This window comes from Polypterus senegalus, chromosome 7 (assembly GCF_016835505.1).
Source record: "Polypterus senegalus isolate Bchr_013 chromosome 7, ASM1683550v1, whole genome shotgun sequence".
Taxonomy (NCBI): domain Eukaryota; kingdom Metazoa; phylum Chordata; class Cladistia; order Polypteriformes; family Polypteridae; genus Polypterus; species Polypterus senegalus.
Window position 1 is genome coordinate 21,459,878 of NC_053160.1, and position 16,644 is coordinate 21,476,521.

At 42.3% G+C, this 16,644-nt stretch overlaps 1 protein-coding gene across 1 annotated transcript in view; it reads right to left on the bottom strand.

The window, feature by feature from the left end:
* The window catches only part of akr1a1a (aldo-keto reductase family 1, member A1a (aldehyde reductase)), a 57,438-nt gene that overhangs the window by 40,516 nt on the left and 278 nt on the right, over positions 1–16,644 (bottom strand). The window contains exons 2-3 of the mRNA XM_039758338.1: positions 10,123–10,234; positions 9,766–9,885 (exon numbers count right to left, since the gene is read on the bottom strand). Coding sequence (XP_039614272.1) covers positions 9,766–9,885; positions 10,123–10,206 — 204 coding nt within the window. The 5' untranslated portion in view covers positions 10,207–10,234. The remainder of the gene's footprint in view (positions 1–9,765; positions 9,886–10,122; positions 10,235–16,644) is intronic.

Sequence of the window (16,644 nt, forward strand, 5' to 3'; positions counted from 1 at the left end):
ACAGTGGTGAACCTTCCCAGGAGTGGCCGGCCGACCAAAATTACCCCAAGAGCGCAGAGACGACTCATCCGAGAGGTCACAAAGACCCCAGGACAACGTCTAAAGAACTGCAGGCCTCACTTGCCTCAATTAAGGTCAGTGTTCACGACTCCACCATAAGAAAGAGACTGGGCAAAAATGGCCTGCATGGCAGATTTCCAAGACGCAAACCACTGTTAAGCAAAAGAACATTAGGGCTTGTCTCAATTTTGCTAAGAAACATCTCAATGATTGCCAAGACTTTGGGGAAAATACCTTGTGGACTGATGAGACAAAAGTTGAACTTTTGGAAGGCAAATGTCCCGTTACATCTGGCGTAAAAGGAACACAGCATTTCAGAAAAAGAACATCATACCAACAGTAAAATATGGTGGTGGTAGTGTGATGGTCTGGGGTTGTTTTGCTGCTTCAGGACCTGGAAGGCTTGCTGTGATAGATGGAACCATGAATTCTACTGTCTACCAAAAATCCTGAAGGAGAATGTCCGGCCATCTGTTCGTCAACTCAAGCTGAAGCGATCTTGGGTGCTGCAACAGGACAATGACCCAAAACACACCAGCAAATCCACCTCTGAATGGCTGAAGAAAAACAAAATGAAGACTTTGGAGTGGCCTAGTCAAAGTCCTGACCTGAATCCAATTGAGATGCTATGGCATGACCTTAAAAAGGCGGTTCATGCTAGAAAACCCTCAAATAAAGCTGAATTACAACAATTCTGTAAAGATGAGTGGGCCAAAATTCCTCCAGAGCGCTGTAAAAGACTCATTGCAAGTTATCGCAAACGCTTGATTGCAGTTATTGCTGCTAAGGGTGGCCCAACCAGTTATTAGGTTAAGGGGGCAATTACTTTTTCACACAGGGCCATGTAGGTTTGGATTTTTTCTCCCTAAATAATAAAAACCATTATTTAAAAACTGCATTTTGTGTTTACTTGTGTTATATTTGACTAATGGTTAAATGTGTTTGATGATCAGAAACATTTTGTGTGACAAACATGCAAAAGAATAAGAAATCAGGAAGGGGGCAAATAGTTTTTCACACCACTGTATCTTTTAATGATGTCCTTTGGTGTGTTGTCATCCAAGGTGATGACGGGTTGAAAACTACGGTAAATGTTGAGGCATTGATGGTGTTCCCCATTTAGTTATATTCGGCAAATGAAACAGCGCTCAGTGGCATGAATATAAAAGAAAATGTCGCCCTGTGCCATTCTAACAAAAAATTGCTGCCTATCAAGGCTTCTTCGGCTTGAAAGTAGTCGAATATCAGAAATGTAATGTGTTCTGTGTGGCGATTGCTGCTTGCTGCTTGCTGCTGCTGTCAGTTCAGGAGGAAGTCCCAGAAGCACACAGCGATTAACAGCGGGGTCGGTTTTAAGATGACATTTACGACGGCCTACTTTAATGATAAAGTAAACTACGAGGTTAAAGCCAAAATTTCCACTTTCATCACAAAATAGACATTTTCATTATGTCCTTATTTTTTTTCTCTGTGGCTCAAATACGCCACCGTACATTCTGATGGTATTGTAAAGGTGCAAAAAAAGAAAAAGCACAGAAGATAATATGGGAGACTTTTGAAATGTATCGTGTCTTTACTTTGGGGAGTATGCGACGCTTGAATATCAAAGCACCTTCATTTGTATGTCGGCATTTTGCTTCAGCACATCGAGCCATTCATCAAACATCGAAGCAGGCACATCAATCCTGGAGGATCCTAAAAGCGGCTGGAGTGGCAAGAAATTCAGGCTGGAATTTAGGGTTTGAATGTGGAAAGATATGATAATATTCCAGAATAAGACGATACGACTGTATTTGGATAAATGTATATTGTCGTACTTGAAAAAATATAAGATATCCCCTGAAAATAAGCCCTAGTGCATCTTTTGGAGCAAAAATGAATATAAGACCCGATCTTATTTTCGGAGAATTTCCTCGGAGGTGGAGCCCTTACCCCGACTCCACCTCTCACTTCCGGGCTGGACAGGTACGCCCACTTCCATGTGTAGAAGTTTATATATAAGATAACAGTAAAATATGTCTAATATTCTTTATGTGTGCATTTCTTGTAGAGTGTGATATTTCTTATATTAGAGCAGTTTAAGTTTTATATTTAGAGTTGTAATTTCCGTTTGATTCGGACATGTGGTGTATGCTGTATAACACTACGAGGTACTGTCAGCAGCAGTAATATTTATCTCTTTGTTTTCTGTACAGGTAGATTAATCTGTACATATATAGGAGAGTTGGGATCGGAGAGACTGTGTTTGTGTGTTTGTGAAGGGATTGAGAGTTAAGGCGGGTGGGGGAGTCACGTGATCATCTCCCCTCCCATTCACGTCATTTCATTCACTTCATTTCGCTCCGAAGCGGCGCTCCGCAGCTGACGCGGTCTTGCCGTTCTTTTTCCTTAGTGTTTAGTCCTTTCAACAACAACATTTATTTATATAGCACATTTTCATACAAAAAAATGTAGCTCAAAGTGCTTTCACCTTTACTAATTTACTGTTTAGTACACGCGGTACTTACACAGTCACTCATAAAAGGGGAGAAGACTCGGTGCAAGAAATGGGTATTGAAACTACGTTGGAAGACATGCAATCAATGAAGCCATTAAACGGATCTCAAGAGAGGTTTTCTAGGTTGGAGAAAAGCGCTTGGCTGCCAAAACCAGGCAATTAAACGAATCTCAACAAGAAACGACTTCTACGTTAGGAAAAAAATGATTCGCTGCCAAAATCAGGCGGTTAAACGAATCTAAAGAAGACAGGATTTCTAGATTGGGAAAAGGACGATTGGCTGCCAAAACCAGGCGGTTAAAAGAATCGGAAAACGACTGGACGTCTAGATTGGAAAAACCACGATCCGCTGCCGAAACTAGCTGGTTAAACGTGCAGTGAAGCGCGCCAGGTCTGCTAGTACTTTTATATTGTTTCCTTTTGCACTTTTAGCTTTTCCCAATTGCTGCATTAAACATGTTAAGTAAACGTCTCAGGTGTGGTAAAAGGGGAGTGAGCTTGAGCAGTCTGTCAAATTATACGCTGTGTATAAGAAGATAATAAGGACAGAACACGTTAGGTATGTCAGACTTGCTGGCTGCTATTGCTGATCTCATCCCTGGACCAGATCAGCTCATACAACTGAAAATTGCTGGAAATTTCAAATTTAATGACTTTTTGAATGACCTCCCAGCACAGTCACGTTCACCCCTTTCTGTGACAGCCAGAAGCCGTGCTGCCTGATTGAGCTGGTGGTGTATGAAGAGTTAAAAGGTATGGTGATTGCAAACACAATTCTGGCCTTTATTTCTTTTTTCCATTCTGTACAGTCTCTCTTCTCTTCTATTTGTGAGGTCTGTAACCCTCATGCTCCTTATTTCTTGTCGCTGCATTATTTAGGGCGGAGTGGTGGTTCTGTGTCTTAAGGCTCTGTGCTGGTATATGGATGTTTTCTGGTTCAAATCTCATTACTGCCAGAAGGAATCCTAGTCTGTTGGATCCATAAGCAAGGCCCTTAGCCCGAAAACTGCTCTGGGATACTGTACAGTGGTTGACCCTATGCTCTGACCCCCAAAGCTCATGCTAATGACATGCAAAAAGAATATCAAATCAAATATTACATGTAGGAAGTAAAAATCTTAGGTTTGAATACACAATGGGAGGTCAGAAAATCGAAGGTACATCTTATGAGAAGAATTTAGGAGTCATAGGAGACAAAGTCAGAGAGGCGAGATTGTGTTGGTTTGGATATGTGCAGAGAAGATATGCTGGGTATACTGGGATTAGGATGTTAAAGATAGAGCTGCCAGGCAAGAGAGAAAGAGGAAGGCCTAAGTGAAGGTTTATGGATGTGGTGAGAGAGGACATGCAGGTGATGGGTGTGACTCAATGTGGCACTTCAGAGCACCACATGTGTATGTAGTTGGTGACCAGAAGCATGAAATGCTGATAACTGAGCACATTATGTGAATCTCACTTCATCCAGAATATTATAAATTAAAATGAAAGATTAACTGTAGATCGGAAGTATTCTTTAGCAGTTTTGTGGATGCTAATGCAATAATTTTCTAACTTTAACGTCAGCGTTAAGTAGAAAATTGTTCTACAGAATCGACATTAGCATTGGTGACTTGTAAATGATTTTACTTCGTTATTAAGAGATGGTCCTATTTTTGCATTCCTGCTCGTTGAATTAATGGCAAGCATTCTGTGGGCCTATTTGCCTAATTAGTGTGGGAATTTAAAAGTCAATTAAGGTCTATTAGTGTTAATTAGCCTCATTGTTCGGAAGTTATTTTACACATGATGAAAGACGGGCTTTAATTAAAGAGTGTGTTTGTTTTAAAGCAAAGTAAACATCAAACTCACTCAAGCAGAGGATGAGCAAGGAAAGTCCTAAGTTTTAAATGAAACAGAAAGCCAACATCTTAGAGAAACTATCAGGAAATGTAACAAATAATTAAATAACCTTATGTCCTGAAACACACTCTACATGCACCTTAACAAAAGGATAAATGCCTAACCCTAACTTTAACCTCAATGTAACTGGGCTATGAGGCTAAAAGAGTCACTAACTGGTGCCCTGATGTTAAAGGTTGCCCCTGTCCTAATGTTTAACCCTATTCTTTAATTCTACCCCTAATTTTATATTGACTGTCCTGCCCTTGCCCATTATCCTAACCTTAACCCCACTGTAACTGGGTCCTGAGGTTAAAATCGTTAATTACCTAGTGCCCTGGTTTTAAGGTTACCCCTATCCGAATGTTGTATCCGTTTTCCTAATTTTAACCCTAATATTTGTTTAAAAACCAAATTTTAACTAATATTCCGAGCCCTGATGTTAAAATTCGTCTTCAGGTCCCATTTTTAAATAAAAACAATAATGTTTAATTGCTGTTTCATATAAGTTTTAGTATATTTTTAGCTGTGTTTATATAATGAGAGAACCCTAGTTTTAGTGTTCTTTTAATATCTATTTATCGTAGTGTTTAAATTTCTAATTTCTTCCAAATTTTATGTACTCTTTAATCTGACCAGTAGGGGGTGCTACATTTGAACCCGCTACTTTGGATTGGAATTTGTAAACAAAAATGAATGGAAAATTTTAGATATATTTTAATACTGATTTTTAGATAGATTTAGGACAGTTTTATGGGGTTTTAGAGTATGTTTTTAGAAATTTTATGGAATAGGTGCATATAAGCTTTAAATATACAATTTTATTTATGAAACTAGTGTACCCAGGCATTGGCATTCGGGCCAATATCCCCTACCCTAACACCTAACCCTATGTTTGTGTCCATCAGGTAGCAAGAGTTTAAAAAAATGTAAAAATGGGCAAGACCTGAAGAAGCATGCAGAAACAAACAGGATAATAAATATACCAAAGTCTCTAACAATAACAAAATTGGTCTTATCAGCCTATTCTATTGTCTAATGTTATACACCAGCAACAGCAGCTTGGTACGACTTTCTTGCAAATACTTGGGCAACATAAACAAGATTTATATCTGTAATGTGTCACGTATGGGCACCTGAGGATCTCCTTCATGGCTCAGCTAAGGTGCGTGCTACTATTCCAGAACGAAATGGGGGCGCTGTTACTAACTCTTTCGTCTCTTCCCTCAGAAGTATTTACTCAAAGCAGTTCTTGAGAACCACAGTCTCACTGAAGTCAGATGTGCAATATATACATTTTGAAACGTGTGAATTTTGTTTAAAACTGGGTGGGAACAATCAGTTGGCTCACTGAGTGTCTCATTTCTTTTTTTTTATTTTATTAATTTTATTGTAATCCATACAAAGCAATCAAGTTTTTACACAAAGCAAAATTGAGTTAAGAACAGATCGATCCCCACCCCTGAGAGAAAGAAAGCCAAACGGCGTGAAATTTAAGGCTTGTAAACATATCTAAATTAATAAATTCTCTGTGCTTTATAAACTTATTTTAAAATATTACTGATTAGATCCTGCCATGTTTTGAAGAAAGTCTGTACGGATCCTCTAACTGAGTATTTGATTTTTTCCAATTTCAAATAATATAACACATCGGTTTCCCACTGACTTAAAAGAGGAGAGTTTGGGTTCTTCCAGTTTATCAGAATAAGTCTGCGTGCCAAGAGTGTAGTGAATGCAATCACAATTTGTTTGTCCTTCTCCACTTTAAGCCCCTCTGGAAGAACACCAAACACAGCTGTTAATGGGTTAGGAGGGATTGTGAGTCCAAGGTAAATTAAATTTTTTGTCCAGAATAATGTTAATTTGGTGTAGGCCCAGAACATGTGACCCAGTGAGGCTGGGACTTGATTGCAGCGTTCGCAGGTTGGATCATACTCTGGAAACATTTTGGAGAGTTTTAGTCGAGACAGATGTGCTCGATATATAATTTTGAGTTGTATAATTGTATGCTTTGCATATGGAGCTCGAGTGAATTCTCTGCATTGCTACTTTCCACTCCTTTTCTGATATATTAATTGAGAGATCTTTTCCCAGTGTCCTCTTGGATCTTTGAAAGGAAGGGATTGTAAAATGATTTTATATATTGTAGAGATGGAGTCTAAGTCCTTAAGATTGAGCAATATTTTTTCCAGCATGGATGAGGGTGCAAGATGAGGAAAATCTGGAAGGTTCTGTTTAACAAAGTTCCTGATTTGAAGATAGTGAAAGAAATGTGTAGCTGGAATGTTAAATTTGGAATGTAATTGTTCATAGGATGCAAAGACGTTGTCTATATAAAGATCTCTAAGCAAGTTAATTCCAAATTTTTCCAGATATTAAAACTGCATATGTTTGTGAAGGTTGAAAGAGGTGGTTCTCTTGCAGAGGTGCCACAGATGGAAGCTTCTCCGTCTTAAAATTCTTTCTACATTGGCTCCAGATTCTAAGTGAGTGAAGCACAATTGGGTTATTAGTGTATTGCCATAACGTGTGTTTATTGGAGCAGAGCAAGGAATACAAAGAAGTACTGCAGGATTTTACTTCTATTGCGGTCCAAGCCTGTGTATGTTCTTCTGTTTGTGTCCAGGTTCTTATCGCCTGTATATTTGCCCCCCAGTAATAAAACTGGAAGTTAGGTAGAGCCATGCCACCTTCTGCCTTTTGTCTTTGTAGGGTCGCTCTTTTGATGCGTGGATGTTTTGAATTCCAAATAAATGAGGTTATTGTTGAATCTAATTGCCTAAAGAATGATTTATTAATGTATATTGGAATGTTTTGAAATAAAAAAAGGAGCTTAGGAAGAATATTCATCTTAACAGTGTTAATTCTTCCAGCTAGTGTGAGATGAAGGGTTGACCATCTATGCAAGTCTTGTTTAATTTTTTCCATGCAGACGGCGAAATTTTGTTGATAAAGAGCTTTATGTTTACTTGTGATGTTTACCCCGAGGTATTTAAACTGTTCTGCAATGATAAAAGGTAGGGTGTCTAATCTAATATTATATGCTTGAGAGTTCACTGGAAAGAGTACACTTTTATTCAGATTAATTCTGAGACCAGAGATCTTTCGAAATTCTGTGAATGCTGTGAGTGTCACATTTCTAAATCAACCCGGTGCCTCATGAAGGCGGAGCTCAAAGTTGGGGGCGGTGATTTTGAAGTGCAGAGATCAGGGCTGTTCTCGTTCATCTGGTCCAACAAACAACAAGCTTCTGATGATGATGAACTGTCAACACTCAAAGTCTCTCGTTCTCCTGGTCCAACAGACACTGTTTACAGTGAAAAAATCTTCTGGAAAGAACCCTATTAATTATATAAATGTGTGTTGTGTGTGTGAAGAGCACAATACATGTTTTAAAAATGAGCAACCTTGACATAACGTTGAAATATATAATGTTCATTTACTGCAGGTCCATTTTCATCACGTTCTTCCTCTAGTGCATATTAACAATAGCAGGTCTTTCTAGTAATGGTAGCTGCAGTTCTATGCAGGTACCATCTTAAGTAACAAAACGTTAGTGAGTCAATAACTATTTGTAATTATTTTGATTCAACATCATGGTTGAAAAATTACATAATGTCCATGTTTGCCATTTTTGAACATGCTGTCAATCTTTCATCCATCCATCCTCTTCCGCTTACCCGAGATCGGGTCGTGAGAGCAGCAGCTTGATCAGCGATGCCCAGACTTCCCTCTCCTCGGTCACTTTTTCTAGTTCTTCCGGGGAAATTCCAAGACGTTCCCAGGCCAGCCAGGAGACATAGTCCCTCCAGCGTGTCCTGGGTCTTCCCCGGGGCCTCCTCCTGGTTAGATGTGCCCAGAACACCTCACCAGGGAGGCGTCCAGGAGGCATCCTGATCAGATGCCCGAGCCACCTCATCTGACTCCTCTCGATGCGGAGGAGCAGCGTCTCTACTCTGAGCCCCTCCCGGATGACTGAGCTCCTCACCCTATCTTTAAGGGAAAGCCCAGACACCCTGCGGAGGGAACTCAATTCAGCCGATTGTATTCACAATCTCGTTCTTTCGGTCACTACCCACAGCTCATGACCATAGGTGAAGGTAGGAACGTAGATCAACTTATGGCTCAGCTCCTTTTTCACCACGACAGACCGATGCAGAGCCCACATTATTGCAGACGCCGCACCGATCCGCCTGTCGATCTCACGCTCCATTCTTCCCTCACTCGTGAACAAGACCCCGAGATACTTGAACTCCTCCACTTGGGGCAGGATCTCACCCCCAACCCTGAGAGGGCACTCCACCCTTTTCCGGCTGAGGACCATGGTCTCGGATTTGGAGGTGCTGATTCTCATCCCAGCCGCTTCACACTCAGCTGTGAACCGTTCCAGAGAGAGCTGAAGATCACGGCCTGATGAAGCAAACAGGACAACATCATCTGCAAAAAGCAGTGACCCAATCCTGCGTCCACCAAACCGGACCCCCTCAACACCCTGGCTGCACCTAGAAATTCTGTCCATGGAAATTATGAACAGAATCAGTGACAAAGGGCAGCCCTGGCAGAGTCCAACTCTCACTGGAAATGGGTTTGACTTATTGCCGGCAATGCAGACCAAGCTCTGACACCGGTTGTACAGAAACCGAACAGCTCTTATCAGTGGTCCGGTACCCCATATTCTCGGAGTACCCCCCACAGGATTCCCCGAGGGACACGGTCGAACGCCTTTTCCAAGTCAACAAAACACATGTAGACTGGCAAACTCCCATGCACCCTCCAGGACCCTGCTAAGGGTGTAGAGCTGGTCCACTGTTCCGCGACAAGGACAAAAACGACACTGTTCCTCCTGAATCCGAGGTTCGACTATCCCATGGACCCTCCACTCCAGGACCCCCGAATAGACTTTTTCAGGGAGGCTGAGGAGTGTGATCCCTCTGTAGTTGGAACACACCCTCCGGTCCCCCTTCTTAAAGAGGTGGACCACCACCCCGGTCTGCCCATCCAGAGGCACTGTCCCCGATGTCCATGCGATGTTGCAGAGGCGTGTCAACCAAGACAGTCGTAAAACATCCAGAGCATTGAGGATGTTAATCTTTCCCCATGAATTTATAATAACATCTGTCTCTATCAGTAGGGTGGAGTGATGGCTCTGAGGCTGGGGATCTGCACTGGCAATCGGAAGGCTGCCGGTTCGAATCCCGTAAATACCAATAGGGACTCTGCTCTGTTGGGCCCTTGAGCAAGGCCATTAACCTGCAATTGCTGAGCGCTTTGAGTAGTGAGAAAAGTAATGCAAAGAATTATTATTATTCCTTAGGTGTTTCATAAAATACCTTGCCAGGTCCTACTCTTTCCTTCAAGGCCTCTCCCACGTCCTTTTCATTTCCGTAGATAGCAGCACAATCAATGTGCCTGTACCCAGCATCCAGGGCGCACAGCACAGCTTCTCTAACCTGTATTGTACGAAACGAAATGGTTATCATAATAGTGCCCCCATCCAAAATGTCTTTAATAACAAGTATTTTTCAAATTAGACAGCACAACAACATGCAGTGAAATGTTTAGTTGCTGAACTTCAAAACTGTGCATTACAAGAATATTAAACACAATAAACAATAAACATCAATGTCTACAATGACAGAGACAGTGGAACGTGAAATGTATGTGCTCCACCTAATTCTTTCTACTACCTGCTCAGGAGTGGTCTTCCATGTCCCTAGGCCCACCATTGGCATCTTCATTCCAGATGATAAGGTCACAAATGTGCTGCTCATGTTCTTTGTGATGTTATTGTCAGCTCCCCTGTCATGGACATCAAGAAGAAATCAAATGAATAGAATTTTGAATCGATGCCCTTATTAATCAGGCTTCTTAGAGTAGGAAAACGGTCCTAACTGGGTCAAATATTTCAGAGTGACGGCCCTACTCTCAGGAGTAGGAGTAATAACATTGTATCAATATATTACGAATTTAGGAAACTACTTCTAACTTCATCTGGATGTAGGAGAGCTTCTGAGCTTCCCTAATTTGCTAGGAGCTGCCAGAAGATGGCGCTCAGGCAGAGATCGGCATTCATACATTGGGAAAGGCAGAATGTTTTGGAAAAGCAGGACTACAACAAACTTGTGAAAAGACATCAATTTGACTGAAATGGAATAATATTCGTAACAAGTCACACATTTGCTCCATCTACACGGAGAAGCCGTACACTGTTAGCTGAAATGAGAGTGTTGGCAACTTTCAGTTTTTTGGCCCCGGGGAAAATGCAGCTTGGCAGTGGTGATACTCTGGGTCTGTTACACCCAAACATTTCTCAAAATTTGCACCACATTTTGAAAGTCCTTACAACACGTGAGGTAACACAGAGATTCATACATTTCCGAACTTCTCCACGTGAGAGGATGTTAAGGCAGACTATTCATGCAAATCTGCACACACATAAATATCCTTTGCCTCAAGTGTGGAAGACCACGTACAGCATCTGGGAGCCGCAAGCGATATCACAGCATCAACACACAGGTGGTCATGGATGCAAACTGCACTGTAGTAGCCAGCATATTTCCCTGAAGATAGATGATTGAGAGGGAAATGTCACACACATACGCTGAGCTCAACTTTCCACAAACCCCTGGAACATTTGTGTTAAGCATTACAAGGCCGGGAAGGTCCAAGATGCCAGGTAGAGACTTCTGGGGCATTAGATGAATAGAGCCTCGGAGAATATAAGGGGGGGATCACAGAGAGGGTCTCGGCACAGTACGCTACAACACACTGGAGGAGTGACCACAACTTCAGAATCAGAGCAGGAATGGCTGTGGTTAGCGTCTGTATAAGTAGCGTTTCCTGTGGCCAGCGGGGAGGTGATGTTCCCAAAAGTACACTTAACTCTCATTATTTGTCAGTCTGTCCATCTCGTGCTCATTACAGTGTTATTCTTAATGTTTTAGACAAGTGACCAAAATTATGTGCTGCTTATTATTCTACCTTCTTACACGTTCCTACTTCTTCTTTTTCTTTGTCTTTGACTTTTATTATTATCTTCGTGGTAAAGCCTAAGCGTTTGTATCAGAAAACTCCGAAGGATCATCATGAGTTCCAAGGAAACTATAAAACAACTTCATGAGTGCCGTAAAATTGTGACATCATTCCTTCTCATCTCTGTAAGTGTAGGATGCTTCAGAACTACTTCACATGTCCTCCTTGTCCTAGAGAGACTTTTAGAGCAGTTCCTTGAAGTCATTCTGAGATGGTGTAAGAGCCATTTACTCGTTATTTGTGCATAGTCTATGGGAGGTTCTTACAAACCCCACAAAAGTTGAATTGAATTGGTATATTCTAACTATTTCTAGCCTCTCTGACTATACTTTAGTCTCAGTTAGTGCCCTGCCTTGCCGAGTGTAAGGCATGGTGGGCACACGGTTTTAAAATGTGCCTTACAGTTGTGCTTGAAAGTTTGTGAACCCTTTAGAATTTTCTATATTTCTATATAAATATGACCTAAAACATCATCAGATTTTCACTCAAGTCCTAAAAGTAGATAAAGAGAAACCAGTTAAACAAATGAGACAAAAATATTATACTTGGTCCTTTATTTATTGAGGAAAATTAATGAATATTACATATTTGAGAGTGACAAAAGTATGTGAACCTCTAGGATGATCAGTTAGTTTGAAGGTGAAATTCGAGTCAGGTGTTTTCAATCAATGGGATGACAATCAGGTGTAAGTGGGCACCCTGTGTTATTTAAAGAACAGGGATCTATCAAAGTCTGCTCTTCACAACTCATGTTTGAGGAAGTGTATCATGACACGAACAAAGAAGATTTCTGAGGACCTCACAAAAAGAGTTGTTGATGCTCATCAGGCTGGTAAAGGTTACAAAACCATCTCTAAAGAGTTTGGACTCCACCAACCCACAGTCAGACAGATTGTGTACAAATGGAGGAAATTCAAGACCATTGTTACCCTCCCCAGGAATGGTCGACCAACAAAGATCACTCCAAGAGCAAGGCGTGTAATAGTCGGCGAGGTCACAAAGGACCCCAGGGTAACTTCTAAGCAACTGAAGGCCTCTCTCACATTGGCTAATGTTCAGGTTCATGAGTCCACCATCAGGAGAACACTGAACAACAATGGCGTATATGGCAGGGTTGCAAGGAGAAAGCCACTGCTCTCCAAAAAAAACATTGCTGCTCGTCTGCAGTTTGCTAAAGATCACATGGACAAACCAGAAGGCTATTGGAAGAATGTTTTGTGGATGGATGAGACCAAAATAGAACTTTATGGTTTAAATGAAAAGCGTTATGTTTGGAGAAAGGAAAACACTGCAGTCCAGCATAAGAACCTTATCCCATCTGTGAAACATGGTGGTGGTAGTGTCAGGGTTTGGGCCTGTTTTGCTGCATCTGGGCCAGGACGGCTTGCCTTCATTGATGGAACAATGAATTATGAATTATATCAAAGAATTCTAAAGGAAAATGTCAGGACATCTGTCCATGAACTGTGTCTCACGAGAAGGTGGGTCATGCAGCAAGACAACGACCCTAAGCACACAAGTCGTTCTACCAAAGAATGGTTAAAGAAGAATAAAGTTAATATTTTGGAATGGCCAAGTCAAAGACCTAACCTTAATCCAAATTGAAATGTTGTGGAAGGACCTGAGGCGAGCAGTTCATGTGAGGAAACCCACCAACATCCCAGAGTTGAAGTTGTTCTGTACAGAGGAATGGGCTAAAATTCCTCCAAGCAGGAATGATCAGAAGTTACCGGAAACGTTTAGTTGCAGTTATTGGGGGGTCACACCAGATACTGAAAGCAAAGGTTCACATACTTTTGCCACTCACAAATATGTAATATTCGATCATTTTCCTTAATAAATAAATGACCAAGTATAATATTTTTGTCTCATTTGTTTAACTGGTATCTCTTTATCTACTTTTAGGACTTGAGTGAAAATCTGATGATGTTTTAGGTCATATTTATGCAGAAATATAGAAAACTATCCAACCCACGGCGTAGCATACGCCGCATAATCAGGCCGCTGTTTAAATGATTTTTAAGTACAGAGGAAAAAATAAACATTTGAAAAATTCGTAATTTAATAAACCACCAAGAAAAGTAACATTGCAACAATGCACGCTACGAACCAACATACAATTGTCCGTGACTGAAAACAGGAGGAGCACCGTCGCGCCTTCTCCTTCCAAAGCGAAGGACGGGGTTGAACGGCGCTCATTCAGTACGCACTGCCCGCTTATGTGCCCGCCCCAACTCCCTACCTGAGTCGCTGCCTGTGTACAGTCCACACGCACCTGTGAGTCACGTTGACTGTTAATTTTCCAAACACCGCCTCAGTCGGTTTCCACGTCGATTTTTCATTGTTCTTTGCGGTTCCGGCTGCTTTTTTATATATAATCCACCAAGTCACCCGACCATGGGGTTGGCGGTTTACAAAGGGTAGGGACGTAATCAGTGCGAGCGTATCACCCCGCACGTACTGGGAATTTCTCGTTCGTGGGGAACAATTGCAAGCCACGGTCTCCATCACGAATGGGGTTCAACGGCTTACGCACGGCTCCCCGCGCCGGGTAGACACACGTTGATCCATTCAGTGTAGCGCGCCTTGCAGTACCGGACATACAAGTGCATCACAGACCTGTTAATGCTCAATCTCACGTGGCTGAAAGCCACTTGTCCGTCTAAGAATTTGGACGCCGACTGCTGTTGGGTCGTGTAACTATTTGGCAGGTGGGAGTCTCATTCGTTTTCGGAAATAACCAGCCAAATCACTCTACCAACTAAGAACTGCCATGCACCACCACCCACAGAATCGAGAAAGAGCTATCAATCTGTCAATCCTCTCTGTGTCCGGGCCGGGTGAGGTTTCCTGTGTTGAGTCAAATGAAGTGAAAGGCTTCACACCTGGTGGTGCCCTTCCGTCAATTCCTTTAAGTTTCAGCTTTGTAACCATACTCCCCCCTGAACCCAAAGACTTTGGTTACCCGGTTGGCTGCCCTGTTGCGGGGCCTGCATTAGTGAAGCAGGTGAGACGGTAATGAAACAGAGGCACAAGGCTTATTGGTTTTTAAAGACTGCTTCCGTCATTGGGTTTTAACCAATGCACAGAACGAACCAACACACAATCATCCGTGTGGCGCGGAGGGTGGAACGGGAGGAAAGGAGAATGACGTCCATTCAGCTCCGTCCGTCATGCTAGTCTGCTGATTTCTCGTTCAGTATGCACTGCTTGCTCATGTGCCCACCTTCAACTCGTCACTCGAGTCGTTGTCGTCTTTGTACAGTCCAGATGCTCCTGTGACTCACGTAGACTTTTCATTGCTCTGTGCGGTTTTGGCTGCCTTTCTATATATAATCCACCAAGACACCCGACCACGGTGGGAGGGGGGTGTGTACAAAGTGCAGGAGCATCTAAGATGACGCATGTTTGACGCGGATGCGAATTGCTGTATGTAGCGTGTAAAACAGTTTGCCAGGGTGCACGCGGTCGTGCATCGTAACCGAAAACTTGTTTTTTAAAGACTGCTTACTTTATTGTGTTTTAACCTCAGTTGTAAAGGAATGTTTTAAGGATCCCATGGGATCCCCTCGCAAACCGTTTTACACGCTGCATATGGCGATTCACCTCCGCGAGAAACATGCCTCTATTAACAGTCAGTGTGGGTCGGAGCTGCATGTTGCCTCTACGACAGACGAATATAAATGACGCCATTTTTTCTGTGTCATCGCGTCTGAGTTGGTGGGCGTGGCTCTGCGAGTTGTCATCGTATCCAATGGTCTTGGAGTTGGTGGGCGTGGCTCCTAGGTGTCTAACTTGTCGGCGGCGTGATTTCCATGGTCGTCTTGCCTTAGTGAATTATATATATAGATTCTAAAGGGTTCACAAACTTTCAAGCACAACTGTACGTGCCCAGTAGCATGAAAGACAACGAGCTCTACTGAACGTGCAGCACCGTACATTTAGAGCGTACTGAAGATAAAGTAAAGTGTCCTTTAGTATAGAAAACAACTATAGTTTAGCAAGAAAAGGCTAAGTTTAGAGAAGAGCCATTTTTCTCATTTTTGCCTTTTACTCTACATGTGTAACTACCTCTTTTCTTTATTCTTGTGTGGACTGTTTGCTTTAAATTCTCACAAAATCTTTTAAAACACACTTTTGGATTGAGAGATTTCTTTCGGCACACGTTTGACCCCCGCTTGATCCTGCCTTACGCACCAGCAGCTACAGATGGTTTATAAATACGTGTGCACTGATTACTAGTCCACTAACGGGTGATCCTGATGATTTCCCTGTTCCGTCTCATGTCTGTGATCTGAATGCCAAGGGGTACAAGCTTGGACTGACTGATGTATGAGGGCCATGAAATGGAATTCTTATATTCTGCTTGGGGGGCATTTAACTTTTCTGAGAAATGTAATCAATATTTGTTCATGGTGGTGGAGCCATGCTTCTTCCTAGCTGCTAATAAGCAGCCACTTGAAGTGCTCTTGTGGCTGCTCATTGTAACATTCAGAAATAAAAGATAAGGCTTATGTACTGTACATTAACTCTTTCCAAAAAACGCTTTTCTGGAGAGCACATAAAGCAATGGTCTCACACATAAGTCAAGATAAAACATCAGCTGCTATGTGCTGTGGCTGCTGTTGGTGCATGCTCAGCATCTCTGGTGGCAGTGGCTGCGTGGGGACACCTCGTTGGTCAACAGGAATGCACGGTGGGCCAGCTGCCTGGTTGTCTTCGCACAGCAGGTGGCTGGTGGTGACGGTTGCAGTGTGACGCAATATGGTTTGTACCTCTTGTCATCATAAGTGGTGGTCCTCCCAGGCAAACACTGCTGTTGGTGCATCAGCTATACGAAAGTGTTCAGCACCACGATCAGCTGGGGACCGATCGAGATGATGCTGGTACCTCACTTTTGTTTTTGATATCCATCTCCAGATCACTTGCATCAAACTCGGAGTCCGACAGGTCAGTGTCCTATTCAACAAAATTACGTAAAAAGTCCATGGAGTATTTTGCTTTGCACATTCGCTTTGGTCTCTCGCCAGATGTCGGTGCCATTTTAGAGGTTGTATACTCTTCGCTACTCGTGCATGTGTAGGGAATCGAGATTCAATCATCAAGGCTAAGTCACTTTCCTTCTAGCAAAGAGAGTCAAACTAAAACATAAGGGTGAGTTTTGTTACAGTTTATAG